A 21266-nucleotide genomic window follows, 5' to 3' on the forward strand; every position below is an offset into this window, starting at 1 on the left:
GATTCAATGATCACACTTAAAACAATGACTACTCCCCAGTTAGTCACCAGTTTACAGGGCTAGAAGGGTTTTGAGTGGTCTTTTATTTCCCCACACCAAAGTGTGGTTCAAAAACTTTTAAAAAAAGGGTCATTCTAACCTTTAAGCCAGCTCATGGATGAAATCTGTCTGTTACCTTTTGTACCAGCTTGAATGTCCTCTGTTTCCATTATCTCACTGGTGCCCAGTTCAGTCTCAACCCTGATGCGGTAGCAGTACTTCCTGCCGTGGTCTACATCAGTGTCCCTGTATGTAGGTTCCGGACCAATTGGCCCCACCTTCTTCCAGGTATTCCGACCTATTTGTTGACGTTCAAGTATATAATTTCCTATTTTGCAGCCACCACTGTCTTTTGGGGCTCTCCATTTAAATTCAATTACAGAAGAGGAGGCATCTACAATCTCCAAAGGTCCCATCGGAGGGGTGGGTTTATCTGTTTAAATGAGGATGAGTATTAATCTCAGATGTACCTACAAACAATAACTGACCACAAATGTAATAACTATCACCACAAGATCATGTGCACTTGCATACATACCCAGTACAATAAGCTGACTCAAAGCTTCTATAGTACCATACTCATTTTTAAGTTTTATCTTGACTTCGCCACTGTCCTTGCGCTGCAGCTTGGTTAGAATGAGCCGGCTGCTACCATCTGAATGCTCTAACTTGATGTTTGCTTCATCTGAAAGCTCTTCACCATCAAGGTACCACTGAACTTTTATCGGCTCCCGTCCAATAAAAGGTAACTTATAGATAGCTTTGTGTCCCCTTTTCACTGTTACTGTTTTTTTAAATGCTTCAAGTTCTTCTGCATCAAAACGGGGTGGATCTACAGACAATAACCAAAAAACAAACACATGTTGGTTTTTTTGTTTTTGTTTTATCAGGGCCCCATATTTATTGTTTTTATACTGGCATCTGTATGTTTTTTACCTTCAACAACAATCAAGGCTTCTGTCTTCCGCCCATCAGCTTCAAATTTGTATTTGCCAGCATATTCCTCTGTGACTTTCTGAATTTTTAGCCTGTGGAAACTTCCTTCTTTTGAAATGGTGATACCCTCATCTGATTTAATCTACACAAAACATGTTGGAATACAACACATTTATAAATTGCATCCACTGGCTATTTTTATTTTGTTTGTTTATCGCTGTGCTTACCTCTTCTCCATTTTTGTACCACATTCCTTTGCAATCTTCATTGCTTAGTTTACACTCCAGTTCTGCTGCTTCTCCAATAACAACTTTGCAGTCAGAAAGTCCAGCATGAAAATGCACCCCTGGGTCTGAAGAGTTATCAGCCAGTAAGTTAATGAAAGGACAAGGAAAGGTTTGACATTTGTGCAAAATTTGCTGATTTGGATGTTGAAAGTAGAGTTAATTCAAACATTTTCCAACATCTCGTACTTTCTGAATTATATGAAATACACTTTGTAAAACATGTTTTGCTTAAGCAGTGTCGAAGGTATCATACTTTTGCATTTATTTAAGGCTTAGTCATTTCCTTTCATCATTTCCACAAATTATATGTGGTGGAAGTGTATCTAGATCTGGCATAGGGTGGCCGTGAAGTATTCCTTCGTGCACTTTCCATAAAAAAGGATTCCAGGGAAAAAAGAAACCTTAAACCGAACTGTTCCTAGGTCACTGAAGAAAATGAATTTTTCTTTCCGTCTTGGTCTACATCGTTGCCTTCCAAATTCAGCCCAGAATGTCTTCAATCTTGAAACTGAAGATTTGGGGTGTAGTTGCATTAAGAACATTTTCACTTCTGCTGTTTATTAATCAGGATTAAATGCAAAACACTGACTCCTGACATCCTGAATTATTGTTTTAAATAGCAAGCATGAATAGAAACACAGAGCACAGATGCATTTACACATACGCAGACAGAGAGGTGGGCACAGATAATAAGAGTTATATTGCCTCCTGTTACTCGAACTATCATTCATAGAAATCAATAAACTCATGCTCTTTCTTTTCTATAATTTACTAATGAACAAAATTACATTTTGTGCATTTTGTTTGTAAAGATAAATATACATTTTAAACTATAGTTTTCATTACTGATTTTTTTTTTTTTTGGCACAGTGATGTTAACTTGCAATTAACTGGAAAAAAACAAGTCATTAAATACCTTCATTTTCAGTGCCAGAGCTTCCCATGCAGCAAGTAAAGCAATCCAGTGACCTTACCACTAACTGTTTCCGCCATCAATGGCCCCTGTCGTGCTCGGCCTGAACACATCACCATCTGCAACCTCACCATTTTCAGCAGATTCATCTCTGCCTGCTTGGACTGGTGATTTTTTTTTTTTTTTTTTTCAGCACTGGTGCCACTCTCTTCTGTGATGTTTGGTTTTACATTCTAGGGATTAGCATCACCATTTTCCATCAATCCAATGTTTCTCATTTTCTGTGGGATATGCCTTACAAATGTGATGAAAACAGCAATAATAACCATTAATGTGTTAAAGTCAGCAGAGGCATTAATAGAAAATAAACATTGTGTTTCACAGCAGAAAAGAGATTAGTTTGGAAAGATGATTACCAGCTCTTATACAAGATGGGTTTCATATTTGTTTTAATGTAAAGATATTGAAGAATGGTGGTGTTCAGTGTATACTGCATTTGCTGCAAAAATGCCTTATTTCAAGCATCAACCTATATCAAATTGAAATGCTAAAACTTTATAGGGCACGCAGCATGAAAAAGTCTGCTGGTAATGCAACTTTTTTGTTTTGGGCTTTCTAAAATTAAAAAAAACTACAACAAAAAAGACACATTAGATGACAGCACATTAGCTATTCTAAAACCATATGAATTAGACAGAGAAAAAATAAGATATATGTACTATATGAACATCTGAATTGTGTCAGGTCCTGATTGGTTAGTTAGATATTTAGTATAATATTAGTGGGTTAATACACGCAGGTAGTTTATCTACGGACAAAAAAAATATTGTTCCAAAGATGTTTGAGCATGCCCCCCTTGTTTCTTTTTCTTTTTTTACCAGACTGGACTTCAGAGTTAATTTCCCAGGATGAAAGATCTACAGAACTACAGGAACAAATTTAAACATGTGGAACTGGGAAATACAATCTTGACCCATAGGAACTTACAGGTTGAACAATTATATATATATATACAATTTAATATTAACACAGCAATTCACATTGATGCAGAGCTGGGTAGGGTTAGGTTCCAGAAGGGTTTTGAATCCACAAAACTCTTTTCATATAATAATTCTGAGCAAGGGTAACCTCAACACAAAGGGAAAATGTGTAAAGGTGTTAAATATCCAGCTGTACATTTATAAATAATCAACTGGTAGAACTGAAGCCTATCATATGCTGTGTTTTGTTATATTTTGAAGTGAAGTATTTATAGAAACATGAATTGACAGTAGCCCAGATTAATCAAATTCATTGTTAATTTATATACCGGTATATAATTTGCACACACACACACACACACACACACACACACACACACACACCAAAAAGCAGTGGTCTCCAAATATGTCTGGATGCAGCTTAGGAAACTGATAGCTACTCTGATGCTTTTGAAATTTTGCGGGGTGGTGAGGATCACTGGTCAATTCTTACTGCAATTGGCTGCAACGTTTCACCGTCAAAGTGTTTTGTGGACTCAAAGACTTCTTCCACCTCTTCATTGACATAGTTTTGACTCGATAAGTGAATTTTCTTTCAGGAGAACACTTCAAACATCACTGATGAATGCAATTATGCAATCCACATTACAGGTATTATTGTTTCCCTTTTTTGAGTGTCCAAACTACCTGTTCCTTGAGCTGGCTGTGCATTGGACAAAGCAGTGCTTTATGTCAGCGTGAGTACTTTCTTTGTCAGTTTGGTATCGCATAAGAGGTATTGATCCTTGAATGACTTTGAGTCAGTAAATTCTTGAGAACATGCAGCTTTCTTTACTTACCAACAACAGCTTCTTCAACTACCAGATTTTTCTTGATGAAATGTTTTCCTTTTTTCCTAGAGTTTTCATTGTCATTTGTTGTTTTCTCATCATCTATTAGTGATAAATAATAATTCTTGCTTAATTATTGTTTAATCTCAATGTGCTTCAACTCATATATTTTAAATGAATAAAATGTGAATTGTTGTGAATTGTGTATAATCTTTGAATTTCTTACCTATTTCTGTATCTGGAACTAGTGAATCTTCTATCACAAGTTTCTTTCCTTCTCCATATCCCTCTCCTTTCTCCTCTCTTACTGCTTCAGCTCCTTTGCCTCCTTTACCTTCTTGTCCTTCATTTTCAATGTCTGAATCCTCATTTGAATGACTCTCTTCCTCCTTCTCCTCCTCTTCAACAAAATATTCTACAAGAAAGTCTTGATTGTCACCAGTTGCACCATCAACTGCTACTCCAACTTCACTTGTGCCAGCTTTACCTAAACCTGTTGCAGATCCAGCAATAGCAGCAACTGCATCAGAGCCACCATGAGCAGCTGCACCTGCTTCCTTCCTTCGTTCCTTGTTCTTAGACTTCTGCATAGCTCCAGTCTTCTCATCTGCTGATCTTTTTGACTTTGCAGTCATCTTAGCTGCAGCTTTAGCAATAGCTTTGGCTTCTTCTGCTGCTTTTTTAGCTGCTTGAGCCTGTGCCCAAGCCGCTGCTGCTGCAGCTTCTTTTTCAACTTGAGCTTTCTTGGCATTTTCCATTTTTTCTGCCATTTCTTTGTCATATCTTTCCTTCTGGTCCTTAGCTATCCTCATTAAATCTTCAGTGTTACCTCCTCCAGCGATAGTTGTTTTGCGAGAAGCCTTCTTGCCCTTGTTGGCAGGATCTCTGTCAGCTTAAAAGATTGTATAATCATTTGTAATATTCAACTAAATGCTTTAGTTTAGCAATTATTTTGATATCCAAAGAATGTATCTAAAAGTTATGTCCTAATATTTTTTCTTGCATGATCATATTTTGTAATAAAATAAGAAAATAATGATTCACCTTCAACTACAAGCCAGGCATTGCATGATTTGATTCCTGCCACAGCAGCATAGATACCTGCATCCAGAGGTAAACAGTCTCGCACAATCAGTTTATGGATAAGTTTATCCTCTGATACAGTGATTTCATGTTTCTCACTGTTTGACAGTGGAGCATTTTTGCCAAACCATTTAATGTCATTCATAGGGGCTGTTAGGACACATTGAAAGAGGGAGTCTTCTCTTTCCAGAGCCTTAACCTCTTGTATTTTCACAGCAAAATCAACTTCTGGAACTGCAAACATAAACAAAACAATGACGGGGCTCAGTAAAACTAGCATCACTAATAAAAGAAAAATCACTTCAGGGCTCTAATTTATATTACAGGAGGATATAGGATATCATTTACATTAACCTGATTGATTCCTCATAACCCAACTGAGGATGTACCTTTGAACTCAGTAGAGAAGACATTGACACCTTCAACGTCTACTGAATAGAGTCCAGCATCATCTGTGCCTAGGTTTTTAATTGTGAACACATATTTCTTGCCCACTTGTTTTAAACTGTGCTTCATTGATTCACTCTCCTCTACTGTGAATGGAACCATTACACCATCCTGCACAACACAGAGACATGTTATAGTTTTAAAAGGCAGTGAATAAAGGTTGGACGTTGCAGTTAAGCCTTTACCTTGTACAGGAATATTTTGCTGCTGGGATCTTTTAGGTCCATGTCCAATTCAATTGTTGCACAGTTCTCTTCTTTTACATCAATATGTTTGAGTGCAGAGATCTGAGAGATGAACTATTGAAATAAATCAACATTTTAAGAAATCATTCTGACGTAATACCATATCTGTGGTGAATACAGTGGAACACACAAGTGGAACAAATGGTGACAGACGAGAAGAAGATCATTAATTCAAGAAGGTTTTACAAACCCCTGCAATCTCCTCCTCTCTCTCTTTCTTCATTTCGCTGAGTTTCTTCAACATGCCACGGAAGTCTTTGATGCCATATTCAGCACAAATGCGCTCATAATCTTTCTTGTCTGCACTAAGCAGAATTTCCCAGACTTTTTCTTCTGGCTCCATTGCCTTTTCTTCACGGACTCCATCAGCATTACTGTCCAGTAAGAAATGTTTTACATCATATAACAACTTTCATCTGCTCATCTGCTCTCACCCTATCATTGTGAAATCCCTTGAGCTTCAACAGCATAATATCCCGCGCAAATGCAATCTACTTACCGTTTTTTAAGCTTTTTCCTGTAGTCTGCTATATCTGAGAAAGCATAAAATGTTTTAATAATGTCTGACAAAAATGACAAAAAATTGATTTTTAGAGTTCATTAAAAAAAACATTAAAATATCACATTTTAATAAAAATGCACTCTTGAAACAATTTAAATGAATTCGAAATTCTGTCAAAGCTTTCAGAATTTTATAACTGCGGAGGTGGTACAAAGTCTTATTATTCATGATTGTTTTAATTCTGTACAGAAGCTGTGAAAATATTTTTTTTCTCATTCCATTTGTAAAATCTGTCTACACCATAGTGTTTACTGATCCACTCTGTTGTGGATAATACAGCAACACAGGCTGACATTAGTCATTCAATTTATGAGAGTGCCTTTAAAGTGTCAAGTTACCCACACAATGGCACTGCAATGATGTGACATAAACAGTGACAGACACAATTATTCCTATAATACCAATACAATATATGGTCTTGGCTGTATAGAAAATATTAGCTTCTGCATCAATTCCAGATATTGATTTCAGCTTTAAAATGGAAAACAATGAACAAATACTATAACCAAAACACAAAATCTAATCTCAGAAAATTGGAGGGAAAAAAAACATCAAATACTCACCTCCTCCTTGTGTCTTTTGTAATTCTTTCGTCCTGGAGAATCCAACTGTAAACACACATTGAGTGATCATCATAATATAACAGAAAAATTCAAAATTTGTAATCAAAAGATGGGGAGAGCAGGATCTTACCTTCAATGACATTCAACAGAACAGTGCATACAGCTTTTCCATACTCATTAGTGGCAAAACATTTGTAGGTGTCAGCATCTTCAGGTGAGACTTTTGGAAACTGTTGGATTTTGAATGCACACATATGTTTCTTTTGGGACAACAATTTTAATGGATTTTATATGACACAAATAATACTACCTATGGTTAAGTTGTTACAGCTACTAAGTTTATTCATTAGCATTTATCAGAAAATGCTATTTTTGTTTTTCAATTAAGGCCTAAGACCTGAGCAAGGATCCAATTATTCCTGCTGTTTTTATTTGTTTTTTTCTTTTCCCAAGTGTTTTCCATTTCAGGGGACACTGAATATGTTCAGAAACCCATGTAAGTCTGCACACATCAGTTCTGGCAAAAATTTGATAATTTAATGTATTTATACATATCAGAGAAATGGCTCAGTAGCAACATTTACAGTTTTTCAGATTTGGTAGGCACTTTTGTTATAAGATGCACAAAAAGTGTCAAGGAAACATGAACTGAAATCAACAGGAAAATGGCCATTCTTACTCTGATTCTGAACTAACACAATTCATCCAATCATATTAATTACTGCTCTAAATTATGTTCAATAAATTCGAGAACACAGTGTGAAGCTTCCTGTAACGGAATCTGTGTGGCAGTGACGCAAAGTTTGTTGATTTGTTTTTGCCATACCACAAAGGTTTGAAGAGCTCTCACCAAAATACATTATGCATTTAACATCGACTACCATCATCATGGCTTTTTGCATTTCAAGATCGGATTTAGTGCTTTTCTACATCTACTATATAGTGTAGCTCTAGATAGGGACTGGATCAGACTACCTTTATATTCAAGGAGATTACAGTATTTCAGATTAAACAAGAATAACTCGAGAAGCTGGAGAAACACCAAGGGCTGAAGGAAGAGATAGAGAGAATGTGGAGTATGAAGGCAACAGTGGTCCCAGTAGTGATTTGGACACTAGGGGCAGAAACCCCCAACCTGAGTAGATGGCTCTAACAGATACCAGGAACCCTCAGACTCCCAGACCTAGAGGACCCGAGTCCAAAGGAAGGAGGCACCACCCAGGAGGGGTGAGGAAGAGATTTATATGAGCACAGCCAACTCCCAGAACAAGACCCAGTAGTCATTACTTTAGCAGACATCCAAACAAGAGTGTCCAAAATGAAGAGCTGGACAGCACCAGGGCCCGATAAGATCCACGCCTACTGGCTTAAGAAGCTGACTGCACTCCATGAACGCCTGGCAGCACAGATGAACCAGCTTCTAACATCAGGGGACCACCCAGAGTGGCTAACCCAGGGCCGGACAGTCCTCATAATGAAGGACCCCCAGAAGGACACAATACCATCCAACTACCGGCCCATAACCTGCCTCAGCACCACATGGAAGCTCCTATCAGGCATCATAGCGGCTAAGATCAGCAGGCACATGGATCGATACATGAGCAGAGCACAGAAAGGCATAGAGAACAACACCAGAGGTGCCAAGCACCAGCTACTGGTCGACAGGGAAATCGCCCAGGACTGTAGGATGCGGCACACCAACCTGTGCACTACCTGGATTGATTACAAGAAAGCCTGTGACTCAATGCCGCACACATGGATACTGGAGTGCTTAAAGCTGTATAACATCAACAGGACACTAAGAGAGTTCATCCAGAACTCCATGAAGCTGTGGAACACGATTCTGGAGGCCAAATCAAAGCCAATTGCGCGGGTGAGCATCAGTTGTGGCATATATCAAGGAGATGCTCTGTCCCCCCTGCTGTTCTGCATAGGCCTAAACCCCCTCAGCCAGATCATCACCAAGAGTGGCTATGGGTACCAGTTCCGAAGTGGAACAACCGTCAGCCACCTCCTGACATCAAGCTGTATGCCAAGAATGAGCGTGACATCGACTCCCTGATTCACCTCACTAGGATCTACAGCAAGGACATCGGGATGTCATTCGAGCTTGACAAATGTGGGTGGATGATATCTAGAAGAGAAAGGTGATCACAACTGATGGGGTTGAACTACCTGAAGGGAACATTACAGATGTGCAGGGCAGTTACAAATACCTGGGGATCCCGCAGGCAAATAGTAACGATGAGGAGGCAGCTAGGAAGTGGCTGATATCGAGAAAACATACCAGTGGCTGACAAAGGCTGGACTGAAGGACAGCATAGAGGCACTACTCATGGCTGTACAAGAACAGGCCCTGAGCACCAGAGCAATAGAGGCCAGGGTCTACCATACCAGACAAGACCCCAGGTGCAGACTTTGTGGAGATGCGCCTGAGACAGTCCAGCACATCACAGCAGGGTGCAAGATGTTAGAAGGGAAGGCATACATGGACCGGCATAACCAGGTGGCTGGCATAGTGTACAGGAACATCTGCACTGAGTATGGACTGGATGCCCCAGGGTCCAGGTGGGAGACACCCCCAAAAGTGCTGGAGAACCAGCAGGCCAAGATACTGTGGGACTTCTAGATCCAGACTGACAAGATGGTGGCCAACCAGCCTGACATAGTGGTGGTGGATTAACACCAGAAGACAGTGGTGGTGATAGATGTCGCAATCCCAAGTGATCGTGAACATTTTTTTAATTTCTTTCTGACGTGTTTCCAACTAAAATAAAATTTAAAATAAATGCATAAAATTTAGAATAGTGGAAAAACCTGCAATTTACTGTGTAACATGTAACACAATAGTGTGGAAAAATGTTGCCAGTTGATCATTACACTTGCATGGTAACAGTAACAGCTTACCTGAAGGGTATTCTCATATGATGCTTCATCATATTTCTGCAGGCATACATCAGGGTGATAATGTATTTCTCCATTTGCTCTGCTCCATGTTACTGTAGGTGGTGGGTTGCCTGTAACTTTGGCTTTAAAGACTGCTGTTTTACCTAAAATATTTATGAAATATTGCTTTTATGTTTCTCACGAAGTTTGGATGGAAACAAACATTTATAACTAGTATGCCATTATGAATGATTAAAGCATGCATTTAAAAAAAAAAAAGCATTACATTTCATAATTCAGTGTTCAACATTTCAACTCATCAACTCCGAAACCATGTTACTATATAAAAAGCAGCAAGCAAGCATAAATGTTTACTTTACCTTCCTGAATGGTAAGAGCAATAGGTTTGCGAGTAAAATCGGGAGTTGATTTTCCTTCTGGTAGTTCCTCCACAAACTGTGTAATCATGACACCAGGCACTTTTGACTTCTTCCTGATGCCTAATAAAAATGAAAGATTCTCAATACTTGATACACAAGGGATCGTTCAAGTTACATACTGTAAAGCGGAGCGGCCTCTGCGGTAACGTATTGCGTCACTTCCTGTCTTCTCAATCGTTCGCTGGTTGCACTGTGCACGGGGAGCCGACTATTAGCATTAGCATGGCCTCACCGTCTGTTTCACCCGGTGTCTTTGTCTGTTCAGCGTGTGAAATGTTTAGTTACTCCTCTGCCTCTTTTAGTGAAGGGAATAGGTGCAGGAAGTGTACTTTATTTACGGCTATGGAGGCGAGACTTAGCGAGCTTAAGACGCGGTTCTCTGGTCCCCCCTCCAATCTGGCCAGCGATGAGATGTTTAGCCGCATGTCATTGCTTCGTCTCTGGCTGTCACGGTGGTGCCCCGAAAACCAGCCTTTATAGACAATTGGAGCACTTTTCAGGGAAAACCTGGTCTGATTAGGAGAGACGGTGTCCATCCCACACGGGATGGTGCCTCTCTCATTTCTAGTAATTTGGCTAATTTTATTAGACTCAAAGTGACCTGACAATCCAGGGTCCAGACCAGGATGCAGAGTTGTAGTCTTAGACACCTCTCTGCTACTTCCATAGAACCTTCATCCACCAACAATAACATATTTAACACTATAGAGGTAGTTTCTGTTCCACGGTTAAAAGTTCACCAAGCACAGAGCAGGGGAGCGGTCAATCACCATAATCTTATTAAAATTAATACTAAAGCACAAGTTGGAGAAACTAATATCACAATTAAGTGTGGACTGTTAAATATTAGATCTCTTTTGTGTAAATCCCTGTTAGTACACGACCTGATAGCGGATCATCACATTAATTTATTTTGTTTTACTGAGACCTGGCTTCAGGAGGAGGAGTATGTTAGCTTAAATGAATCTACTCCTCTTACCCATCTTAATTATCATATTCCTTGTGTTACTGGTCGAGGAGGGGGAGTGGCAGCAATCTATCACTCCAAGTTATTAATTAACCTTGGACCAAAATATGGCTCCAGTTCATTCGAAAGCCTGACTCTTGGCATCACCCATCTGAACTGGAAGGCAGAAAAGCCACTTCTGTTTGTAGTTGTATATCGGCCCCCTGCTGGGCCACATTCAGAGTTCCTGTCTGAGTTCTCTGATTTCTTATCTGACTTGGTCCTTAGAACAGACAAAGTCATTATCATTGGAGACTTTAACATCCATGTAGACATTGTAAATGACAGCTTTAGAAATGGCTTCATTTCATTACTTGAGTCAGTTGGTTTCCTCCAGCAGATAAAGCAACCAACTCATAACTTCAACCACACCCTAGATCTAGTTCTGACTTATGGTGTTGAGGTAGAACATGTGTCAGTGTTCCCTCAGACCCCACTCCTGTCAGACCATTCTTTACTTTTACATTTATGATTAAGGATTCTTCTATGCTCAGAGCACAGTCTTACTATAGCAGATGTCTTTCAGATAATGCTGTAACTAAGTTTAAGGAAGTGATCCCTCTGCTAATCCCAGGACCACCGTGTGTTTCCCCAGGGATCAATCATTATAATCTTATCCCTGCTGAGGTTGACTCTATTGCTTAAGGTGCAGCAACCTCACTGAGAATCACGCTTGATTCTGTTGACCCCCTGAAAAAGAAAATAGTAAATCAGAGGAGGTGTGCCCCCTGGTATAATTCACATATCAGGACCCTCAAGCAGAAAGTGCGAATACTTGAAAGGAAGTGCCATTCTTGTAAAAGAGACAGCTATCATGTAGCCTGGAAAGACTGTCTATTAGTTTACAAAAAGGCCCTCTGCAAGGCTAGAACAGCTTATTTTTCTTCTTTAATTGAGGAAAATAAGAACAACCCCAGGTTTCTTTTCAGCACTGTGGCCAAATTAAACAAGAGTCACAGTGTTTTGGATCCACATATCCCTTCTTCCCTGAGTGGTGAAGACTTCATGAGCTTCTTCACTGATAAAGTTCTAGCTATCAGAGAAAAAGCTAACCAGGCCATCCCTATAACTGGACCATCACCAGATGTGCTGACTGTGGGAACATACAGGTTCTCCAACGAGCCCTTAAACTTCTTCACCCCTATATATTTTTCTGAGTCATCGCTAATTCAGAAATCTAAGACCACCACGTGTCTTTTAAAACCCATCCCAACAGACCTGTTGAAGGATGTTTTACCATTGATAGGCAGTTCTATCCTGGACCAGATCAATGGTTCTTTAGGTTATGTACCCCGGTCCTACAAGGTGGCAGTGATTAAGCCGTTGCTTAAAAAAACATCACGGGATCCTGATGTATTAGCAAATTATAGGCCAATATCTGACCTTCCTTTTATCTCTAAAGTTCTTGAGAAGGCAGTGTTGACTCAGTTACTGGAGCACCTGCAGAGGAACAGCCTGTTTGAGATGTTTCAGTCAGGCTTTAGAGCTCATCACAGCACAGAAACAGCACTTCTTAAAGTTACTAATGATCTTCTCATAGCTTCAGATCATGGACTGGTCTCTATGCTGGTTCTGCTGGATCTCAGTGCTGCTTTTGATGCAGTTGATCACAGCATCCTGTTACATGACTGGAACATGTGATTAGGATTAAAGGGACAGCACTAGACTGGTTTAGATCATATTTATCTGATAGATACCAGTTTGCTCATGTCCATGGTGTTCCCTCCTCATACAGTAGGGTTAGCCATGAAGTTCCTCAAGGTTCTGTACTTGGACCAATCCTCTTCACCTTGTACAAGCTTCCCTTAGGGAACATTATTCGGCAGCATGGGATACATTTTCATTGTTATGCTGATGACACTCAGCTATATTTATCCATGAAACCAGAGGAGACAGAGAAGTTAGTGAAGCTTCAGACCTGTCTTAAAGACATAAAGTCCTGGATGTCTTCAAATTTCCTCCTCCTTAACTCAGGAAAAACTGAGGTCATGGTGTTTGGTCCTGAACCTCTCAGGGATAGATTAGATCACATGATCACTCCAGATGGTATCTCATTAACATCTAGTCTCTCTGTGAGGAATCTAGGAGTAACTTTTGATCAAAATCTCTCCTCTAACTCACACATTAAATTAGTCTCTAGAAGTGCCTTTTTTCACCTGAGGAACATCACAAAGATTAGGAAACTACTGACGCAGCATGAAGCTGAAAAGTTAATTCATGCTTTTGTTACTTCTAGGCTGGACTATTGTAATTCTTTATTATCAGGGTGTCCAAACAACTCTTTAAGAAGCCTCCAGCTGATCCAAAATGCTGCATTTGATTGTAAAAGACGCTATATAAATAAAGATTGATTAAAAGACAATCTACCAAGCTAAGAAGTGTAAAATCCCTCTGAAAATACCTGATCTGCACAACTGAGTAATGTTTATTGTGCTCATTGTCAATCTGGTTTTGGTCAAGGGTGCTAATTACTGAGGTAACTGCAGACACTTGGACTGTAGAGTCAATCTCCCAAAACACTAGTTTAGTCGGTGTGCCTTCAGCCAGTTCAGTCAGCTCAACTCAAAATCAGGTGCATCAGAATATTAGGCATTTCAAGAAGGTCTTCTACTGAAGTGTCAGCCTTCTTGTTCACATCCTCTTGAGTGAAGACCTGCAAGTTTACCAAAGCTAGGGTAACCAGGCAGGGCTGAACAAATAAGTCTGGTGTACTACTGCCTCTTGCACTTCAGCAGCTTCACAACTTAAAGCAGCTGAACAACACTTATCTTACTCCTCCTACCTGGTGTTAGATTTTAGTGGTTTCAGCATCCATACAGTCAGTGCAAAGCAGGAAACTCCTCAAAGTCACATATCTCATCTACAGTTCACCAACACTCCAAATTTTCTTCTAGATATTCCCCTGTTGCTTAGCAGCTGCAATTACCTAGTCCTTGGTTTTCACATACATTGCTATTAGGGCCTGATTTGAGTAGCCAGATTTGCATTGGGACCCAGCTAAACACCAGCCATCCTCCAAACTTCCTTCGCTAGCCGCAAATGGCTAGATGTCATCCATATTCACGCCCTTCCACAAACACTGAATCATGGTACAGCAGTGCCACATAGTGGCATCTGCAGCAGCAGCATGGCTGGCTGTGGAAAAAACAATAGAAACAACCTGATTGGTCACAACAGACCTACTCTTTCTCCTCCCCAGATCTTTCATTGGTCTTTAGAAATATAAAAATTCACATAAGTCTCAATTGCATGGTGGCTGATTATGTCTCTCAATGTAAGTTGTTTTGAACTAAAGTGTCTGCTGAATGACTAAAATGTAAATAGATATTCATTAGAACATAATGATGATGAAAGTGCAACGACTACTTCTGAAAGAAGATGACTTCATACTAAAGCTATAGCTGATTGTTTGCATAGAACGTGCAAATCCACAGCAATGTAAACCTCCGCACTAAGCAAATGGGGGGGGGGGGGTTACTTTGCCAATCATTTGTCAGTCATTTCATTGCATGGTATTGTAATACATTTTTTTTACAATTTGAATGAATTCTTTATCACATTTAGTACATTTATTCCCTAAATTTCCCACCTGCAAAGAAAAGCATTTTAATGTAAACTAATATATCCTGAATTATTTGCCATAATGAGGTTATGTTTCCACTAACCCAAATAATGTGCAGGAATACTAATCTATTCCATATTCTATTAATTAATTTGTGACTACATCGGAATCAGATGTGTACAATAAATGCATTTCTGCAAACCCTTTATATACATAAATGGTTTACATCTGTGCCAGGATAACAATGATGGTCTGCAGAAATCCAAACTTCAAGGTAATACCTGAGGAGAGTTACAGTTTTCTGAAGTTTATCACAACAGATCAAATGGCAGCTTTTTGATGCTCAAAACCATATCTATGTATATATAACAAAAATATGTCTTTTGACTTTGCAAATGAAGACTGGTTTAGACCGATGTATTTCATGTATTTATTGTGATATAAACATGCAATCCAAAGTGAGTTATTAAACTATTCCGAGTCATATGAGTCTGTTTTACAGGCGAACACTTTAAAACATATTTATTTGAAATGAGTTTTTTTATTATAGTATAATTGACAGTTTCATTTTACCTTTGTACATGCATAATTGATCATATGCTTTATTTCATATATGAGGTATGAAATAAACAAAATAATGATGTTTAATTTGATGTAAAAGCAACAACAAAAAGTCCCCATAAATATGTTAAAATCACATGTAAAAATGTGCGCATCGTTTGAGAAACATTTTCATGTAACACACACAACATCTAATATTGATAAAGCTAATGTGTCATTTGAACCATTTTTATTTTATTTGTAACACAGTTCAGTCAAAATTTTATCTATCTAAATGTCTTTATAATTCAATACACTACAGTATAGGTACATTGGAGTATACTTTCTATATTCTCAGAATACACAAGAGTAGCAAAATGGACTGACCAATCTGGTGAAGGCCTTCATTAAATGCTGATCACAGGGGTTCAACAGGTTCCACCAGGCTCCTTAATATTATTAATTTTCTCTTTATGCATGAAATACCTGCAATGGGCAAAGTTAACTATATAATAAAAATAAATAAAATGAGCAGACTGCTTTATCTAATTTCAGTTAGAAGCGTATTGGTAAAAGACTTGCAATCAGGTGTTACGTGACAGTCTGTGCTGTGTATGTATGTGGTAAAATGCTGACAATGTTATTTGAATTTTCATTGCTGTTAACAAGCATGACAATCACGCTGTGAATCTTATGGTTGACATCATCATTAAAAGCAAAATGTTTGCATGGGAATATAGCCTGTTCTTTTGGTGTAGCAATTAAAACTGATTTCCACAGCCAGGCATCGATGTCACGTGTCAGTCAGTATAAAAGCATTTTTTGATATAGAATTAGTATTATTTTGATTTATAAAGATGTAAATAGCCACAATTTTCTTTTATTTTGTTTTTATTACATTATAAATTATATTATTTTCTAATAGAGGGATCTGTTTTTTATGCTTAGAAATACTGGTGTCAAGAATAATGGTGATGTCTCTGCTGTAGGCAATGTTTATTGCACATTATTAAGATAAATTCTTGTCTGATTCACATTCCTTGTAAAATGTATACACTATTATTTGGTTCATCAGTTATTTAGCGTCCTGTACATATTTTAGCTGTCTTTAGTGTCTAACCGCTGATTATTAAAAGAACTTTAAAAAAAATCTTAACTCATGTGGCATCAGTTTTATAATTTAAGATTTTAGCCCCGCCCACAATTATCAGATACCATACACAGCTAAAGCAAGGTATGTATACACAATTATTATATTAAATAAGATGTACGTACATCATATTTTACATCCAAGGAGTTTCTTTTTTTTCTGTTTAAAATGAGAATGCTCATCAATATTGATGTGCTACTATACATATAATTTCAAAAAGTGTTAATGTTAATGAGGGATTATTATTGGACTGTGTTTGGATTACCGGTATAATTGAGATCAAATTATTTTTGTAGAGCAGGTTCATTTATTCAGACTGAACTGTGACAATAAAAAGTATAACATACAGAACATATAGGATGACCAGAGTATAGATATTAGCTCAAAAAGCATGATAAAGACACACAAAAGTCAACTTCATGGTCTTAGAGCAACAGCAGCACATGAAGGTTGTTGTCACAATAAAATGCATCTGTTGTGACACTGAAAGGTGAACCATCCATGCCGGATGACATCTTTCAAGGAGTGATGGACACCTCATCACGCATGCAAACTCACCCAACATGGATTCATGCATTTATAAGAAGGAGAATCGTTTGGGTAATCTGATATCTCTCTTGCTCGCATACCTTTGTCGTCTGGGTGAACTCCTTCAGAAGCGTCGACTTAACACGCAATGTGACAGTAGGAGAAGGAACAGGATAGGTAAATATAAATCCTGACAAAAGCACCACGCCAGGTTGGAACTTCAACAGGATTATTATTATTCCAGTAAACATTAAACACCACAGTAACAATTTGACACCACAGTGAGACACACAAAGACAGACATCACTCAGGCAGAACAGAATATTTGGACAACAATAGTCAGTCTGACAAAATAAAATACATTATATTAGTGTCATTACAACAGCACGTGAAAATCTCGTCAGCTGCTGATTAGACTGATCTTGAAGTGTGCTATCTTGAATTGTTTTTTCCTTACTGCTGGAAACTCAGGAGGATTCTTGTGCAGTGCTATTGAAAAAACTTGTATAAAAGTATTGTGGGCAAAGATTTTAAGCTCAATTTGTTGTATGTTTTCTCGTCCAGCAAAACAATTCCAACGGTAACTCCAGGATGCTTGTATTGCATTCTGTGTTCATCTTTGCATCCAAACGTCAAAAGTATTTGATTTCATGCTGGGGTTTCTAGGGAATTGGACAGTCTTCGGTGTCTTCTTCTTTAATGCCAGTTCCTTTGGCATCTTTGGCATTGCGGTCCCGAGCTGCCAATAATGATTCTGGATGTCTGATATCATAATAATTTCTTCTTTGGGTGGCAGAGGTTGATGAATTTTTCATCCATCAAGAAATTCTCTATTGTTGCTAGATAGTCTTGCATTAAAAAGAACCACCCCATTTCATGTCAGGAAATACTTCTGATGCATGCTGTGGCTTCTTTTTTAGTATGCACACTTGTTCAAAAATCTATGCTCTCCCAAAAAAGATCCATTTAGATGATGACTTCATAAAGATTACAACATCACTCTTCCCAAGATGTTTCCTGTTCACTCTACTTTCTTTTCTATAATGTCTTGTTAGTCTTTGTTTTGTGTAAACATTAGTTGCGTCAGTCAGATAGATCCAGTCCGGCATAATTGTTTTGATTTTCCATTCAGAAGTAAATAGACACAAAGGCAAATGCTATTCTGAGGCCTTTTACGAACTTAAATTTGAGCAACTTTCCATTTCTTACATGTTGCACTTACCTGCCTGCCCAGATGCAGTTTGCTCTGTCACCTTTGACTTCTTCCACATTGCGTTTTTTTCTTGAGTTTAATCAGAGACTCTGCAGTAAAAAACAAAAAACAAAACAAGAAGCCTTTAACATGTTAAACACTCTGTAGTTGAGTCACTACTTTAAAATAAAGAAATGTTTATTATACAGTATGAATTTTACACTAATATACCGTATTTTCACAACCATAAGGCGCGCCGTATTATAGGGCGCACCTTCAATTAACAGCCTATTTTAGAAATATTTTCATACACAGGGCGCACCGTGTTATAAGGCGCATAGCATAGAAACTGCGTAGTGCCTGTGGTTTCATGACGCGTTCACTAGATCGAGCTGCGCTAAAAGGAATGTCAATAAAACAGCCAGATAAGTCAGTCAAACTTTATTAATAGAATACAAACCGTCGTTCTCACAACTCTATTCACTCCCAAAACGAATAAACAGCTGTTTTATTATTTTTCCCGAGTGACGTAGTGTTTTCGCGTAACACAGTTCGTTTAATAACAGCGAGTTATAACAGGCAGTGCAACATTTTTATCACAAGTAGATAGTGGAGTTTAATAAATCTTCGATTTAGTGCAACATTTTTATCACGTAGTACCGTTGCGGTAAATCAAACGTTAGTGCAAACACAATATACGGTAACTCGAACTCTCGAAGTAGTGCAAAGCGATAGCAATATAACAATAGCAATATAACAACGTTGTTAAAACGGTAATTTCCATATTCACAGTATGACCAGCCTTGTTAAGTTGTAAACACACAAAAGAAACACGTAAAGATCACTTTATCAGTTCATTCCTCATCCAGGAATCCTTCGAATTCTTCTTCTTCGGTGTCCGAATTGAACAGTTGTGCGAATACGGCGTCCAACATGGCCGGCTCCGTCTCGTCAAAGTCGGCATCAGGGTCGGTGTCGCTGGTGTGACAATCCCTGCCTTCCTGAAAGCTCGGACCACGGTCGATGCCCAAGCATTTACGATCCACTGGCAGATAGTGACGTATGACGCTCGGCGCCGTCTCCCCGTCTTGGTGAACGTGTGTTCGCCGTTCGTCATCCACCGGTCCCACGCAGTTCGCAGTCTAGTTTTGAATGCCCCGTTGACACCAATATCTAGCGGCTGGAGTTCCTTTGTTAATCCACTTCTTGCTTTGTTTCCTCGGAAGCTCCGTTGAGTCTTCTTTACCTGGCGCAGGTCGTCTTGTTGCTTCCTCCACTTCCGCATCATTGATTCGTTCACGTTAAATTCTCTTGCCGCTGCTCTATTTCCGTGTTCAACTGTGTGACTGATAGCCTTCAGTTTGAACTCTGTGTCGTAAGCGCGTCTCTTGCAAGGAGCCATTTTGGGGTCTTTACAGACAGAAACGGTTTCGGACTGAATTTACTGCTGTTACCTCGGCCACGCCTACTGACTACGGTAGCCGCGATTAACCAATATTACCGTAATCCATACAAAAGGCGCTCCGGGTTAAAAGGCGCACCGTAGATTTTTTAGAAAATTCTAGGCTTTTAGGTGCGCCTTATAGTCGTGAAAATACGGTATCAGTGTATATTCTAAATCACGCAGGTCTTTGGAGGCTGTTTTTCTGGGGTTTTTTTTTTAAAGAACTTAGGCAATATTTCCTGTTCTTGCTTGAACCCTTATGAGAATACCTAAATTTACTCTATAAGAGTGGTTATAGGTGTCTTGGTGGTGTCACTGAGTAGTTTCTCCATCACAATTTAATGATTAATGATTAGTAGGCCTCAGTAGTTTAACCTATTTTAAACTAAGGTGTTTTTATTGTTTCAAAACACATTTTCTATCAAGATTTTGGCATAATACTTTGCACCTCAGTAAATTGAATTAAAAATATGATTGAGCATTTCAGTCAGGCTTTCAAAATACTAAAAGGCCTTCTAAAGCAAGGTGACAACAACTCCAAAACAAAATCTTTCCTCGTGTATGAGTATATTCTCCTCTGGAAATGTATAAATGGATTTTACAAAACATTTCCTGTTAAACTTAAATTTATACAGTATTTAAAGTCTATCATCAAATACAACCAAAAATATGTCACCCTGTAAGGTAAAGAACATATTTTTAGTTGTGTCCTTGCTTCAGCATATGCTGGATTTGGCATATGCTGCAAAGACTTTATCCACAGCCTTGGCTCTTGGTATGCTTGATAATACTCATCACATATATTAAAAGCAACAGATCCATTAACAGTATACATCTTGGCATGACTCCATTTGAAATAAAGGAAACCCACTGCTCTTCCCGCACACTAAATAGTTTTACCATTTCAGCCCACAATATTTATAGTTTGATTTTTGGCTTAGACTACCATCCGTTTTAATGAATACTGACTTTTAGGGGAGGGTAAACAAGATGTCAATAGATCCTTAAAAAATTTAAAAACTGTTGCTGCAGGGTGCATTGCCGTAAACCCTCTAAGATTGCATTGAGAAATGAGAACTATGCTTTATAATGTCATTACAATGTCATTGGCAAGCTGTCACCATGGGCAACACTACAAAATGCCAAGTTTAATTTTAGAGATGTGTAATCTGTAATGTTAAACCCCAGTGGCTTTAGAAATGTATCTAAACAAAGAAACAAAGCAATTAAGCAAGTGATAACATGTGATTTGTCTATTTTAACGCTGTGGTATTCAGCACAAAGATTAATCATGTCTGAGGTTTGGGTAATTTTTGTGTTCATAATTCATCATTAACATAAATAAGGGATTCTGTGAGCTGGTCAGTCATTTTGTCATTGTACATTTCTAATACTGATGACATTGTTGTATTTCTGTGCTAATGGAGTGAAACTACAGTAAGTCGTTTAAAAAGTTGCCAGTGGAAATAATGAAGAGTTTATAAAAAATGCCACACAGTAAATAAATGAGTTCTGATATATCTAAGGTATGTGAAATGTCTTAGTGATTGGCAACATCCCCGACCAGATGGCTGAACTGCATTGACCTCACACTCTTGAAATGGCATCTGTTGACTTCTCAACTATCCTTTAG

The 21266-nt window shown here is 38.5% G+C and overlaps 1 protein-coding gene across 6 annotated transcripts in view; it reads right to left on the minus strand.

The window, feature by feature from the left end:
• Positions 1 to 21266, minus strand: part of igfn1.1 (immunoglobulin like and fibronectin type III domain containing 1, tandem duplicate 1) — a 31243-nt gene that overhangs the window by 9015 nt on the left and 962 nt on the right. For 2 of the 6 annotated variants that reach the window (XM_029826690.1, XM_029826696.1), the window contains exons 2-18: positions 18220 to 18299; positions 17099 to 17134; positions 10152 to 10271; positions 9793 to 9935; positions 7016 to 7115; positions 6886 to 6930; positions 6260 to 6293; positions 5951 to 6134; positions 5701 to 5814; positions 5458 to 5626; positions 5030 to 5302; positions 4212 to 4877; positions 3995 to 4087; positions 1203 to 1327; positions 976 to 1117; positions 578 to 871; positions 176 to 472 (exon numbers count right to left, since the gene is read on the minus strand). In XM_029826690.1, the coding sequence (XP_029682550.1) occupies positions 176 to 472; positions 578 to 871; positions 976 to 1117; positions 1203 to 1327; positions 3995 to 4087; positions 4212 to 4877; positions 5030 to 5302; positions 5458 to 5626; positions 5701 to 5814; positions 5951 to 6134; positions 6260 to 6293; positions 6886 to 6930; positions 7016 to 7115; positions 9793 to 9935; positions 10152 to 10271; positions 17099 to 17134; positions 18220 to 18268 (2884 nt within the window). In that variant the 5' untranslated portion in view covers positions 18269 to 18299. Of the gene's footprint in view, positions 1 to 175; positions 473 to 577; positions 872 to 975; positions 1118 to 1202; positions 1328 to 3994; positions 4088 to 4211; positions 4878 to 5029; positions 5303 to 5457; positions 5627 to 5700; positions 5815 to 5950; positions 6135 to 6259; positions 6294 to 6885; positions 6931 to 7015; positions 7116 to 9792; positions 9936 to 10151; positions 10272 to 15706; positions 15806 to 17098; positions 17135 to 18219; positions 18300 to 21266 lie in introns of those variants that run through there. The other 4 variants (XM_029826693.1, XM_029826695.1, XM_029826691.1 and 1 more) reach the window with 4 other exon arrangements.

The sequence above is a fragment of the Takifugu rubripes genome, chromosome 19 (genome assembly GCF_901000725.2).
Source record: "Takifugu rubripes chromosome 19, fTakRub1.2, whole genome shotgun sequence".
NCBI classification, from domain to species: domain Eukaryota; kingdom Metazoa; phylum Chordata; class Actinopteri; order Tetraodontiformes; family Tetraodontidae; genus Takifugu; species Takifugu rubripes.